The 1483-nt window shown below is 60.4% G+C and overlaps 1 protein-coding gene across 1 annotated transcript in view; it reads right to left on the bottom strand.

Moving 5' to 3' along the window:
- LOC103808759 (MAP kinase-interacting serine/threonine-protein kinase 2-like) overlaps positions 1–1483 on the bottom strand; it is a gene marked incomplete at both ends in the record, with an annotated part of 3469 nt that overhangs the window by 358 nt on the left and 1628 nt on the right. The window contains 4 exons of the mRNA XM_009081563.1: positions 161–216; positions 559–663; positions 745–818; positions 1356–1435. Coding sequence (XP_009079811.1) covers positions 161–216; positions 559–663; positions 745–818; positions 1356–1435 — 315 coding nt within the window. The remainder of the gene's footprint in view (positions 1–160; positions 217–558; positions 664–744; positions 819–1355; positions 1436–1483) is intronic.

Raw genomic sequence — 1483 nt, 5'->3', positions numbered from 1 at the left:
CAGCACCCCCTGTGCTCACTACCCCCCTCAAAGGCACCCCACCGTGTCCCCTGTCCCCCCCAGGCAGCACCTCCATGTCCACCACTCCAGGAAGCATCCCATTGTGTCCACCGCCCCTAAGGCAGCACCCCTACTCCCACCCTGGCTGCTCCCTACTCACCTGGTCCAGGCTCTCACACAGGATATTTTCTGGTTTTAGATCCCTGTGCGCAATCCCTGGGGGCAAAAGAGCCAAAGAGAGGAAAAATTCCCCCCTATAACACCTCTATAATGAAAGGTCTGGGGTGGCTTGGAGACCCCTCCCTCTCTACCCCAAATCACCACCTGCACCCTGAAAAAGGGCAAAAATTGCTGCTGGCCCAGAGTTCCAGCCAAACCGGAGGAACAGGATCCACACCACAAAAAGCCTTGTGATGCAGCTGGGCCTAACTGCGCACTGGGACAGGCACTGTCCCCTGGGCTGGAGAATGGGGAGAGGCAGTGACAACCCTGGGAGGGCCACATTCTCCCCAGGGTACCCCAGGGTGTTCCAGCAGCACCTGGGGCATCCTAGCTCACCTTTGTTGTGCAAGAAGTGCAGGGCACTGGCGATATCCTGCACCACCACACTGGCCTCCAGCTCATTGAAGTGGCGTCTCCGGTGGATGTGGGTCAGGATGGAGCCTGCGACCAGGTAAGAGCAAACCTGGGGCTCACGGGGGTCCTGCCAACCCGGCTCCCCCCACCCTGGCACTGCACACTCACCTCCCCTCATCTTCTCAAACACCAGGTAAAACCTCTCCTCCTCCTCGAAGAACTCAATCAGCTCCAAGACGTTTCTGCAGGGACCGTGGCATCAGTCCAGCATGGGGTCTCCCACCCACAGCCCCCAACACCCCATCCAGCGCAGGTCCCCGTGAGGGATGTGGGACAGGAAAACAGGGTTTCCAGTGATTGAAACCACACATCCAGGGCCCCCCCTGGCCGCCCCCCAGCAGGGAGAGGGACTTGCAGCGCCCAGCTCCACTCCTCCCTAATTGCTCACAGACCCTCCTGGCTCTCTCGCCCGCCCCTCGTGCAGCTCTCCACAGCAGGACAACGAGCACTGCGGCAGGGGCTCGGCTCAGCCCTCGGTTCAGCTCTAACCCGGCCCCTGCAGCCCCTATCACCATGGCAAACCACTGAACATCCCCTCTGGGTGCTCCCACACTGGTCAGCAAGGCCACGGTGAGGGAACATGGGGTCAAGAGGCCAAGGGGAGGGAATGTGGGGTGGAGATCAGCCTGGCTGCAGCCCATGCATGTCACAAGCATCAGTCTGGTCTCAGCCTATTCCCTGTGCCCACAGAGGGGGGATGTGACAGCTGCCCACAGTACCTGTGTCCCTGGCACTGATACAGCATCTCCACCTCCCGGAAAACTCTGCTCCGGATGTGTCCCAGGCGCTTCTCTATGATCTGAAAGGTAAAGAGAAGTAGGCTCAGGGAGAGACGCTGCTGCCAGGG

The sequence above is a fragment of the Acanthisitta chloris genome, unplaced genomic scaffold (assembly GCF_000695815.1).
Source record: "Acanthisitta chloris isolate BGI_N310 unplaced genomic scaffold, ASM69581v1 scaffold11029, whole genome shotgun sequence".
Lineage (NCBI taxonomy): Eukaryota > Metazoa > Chordata > Aves > Passeriformes > Acanthisittidae > Acanthisitta > Acanthisitta chloris.
This window is presented reverse-complemented; position numbering and strand designations above follow the sequence as displayed.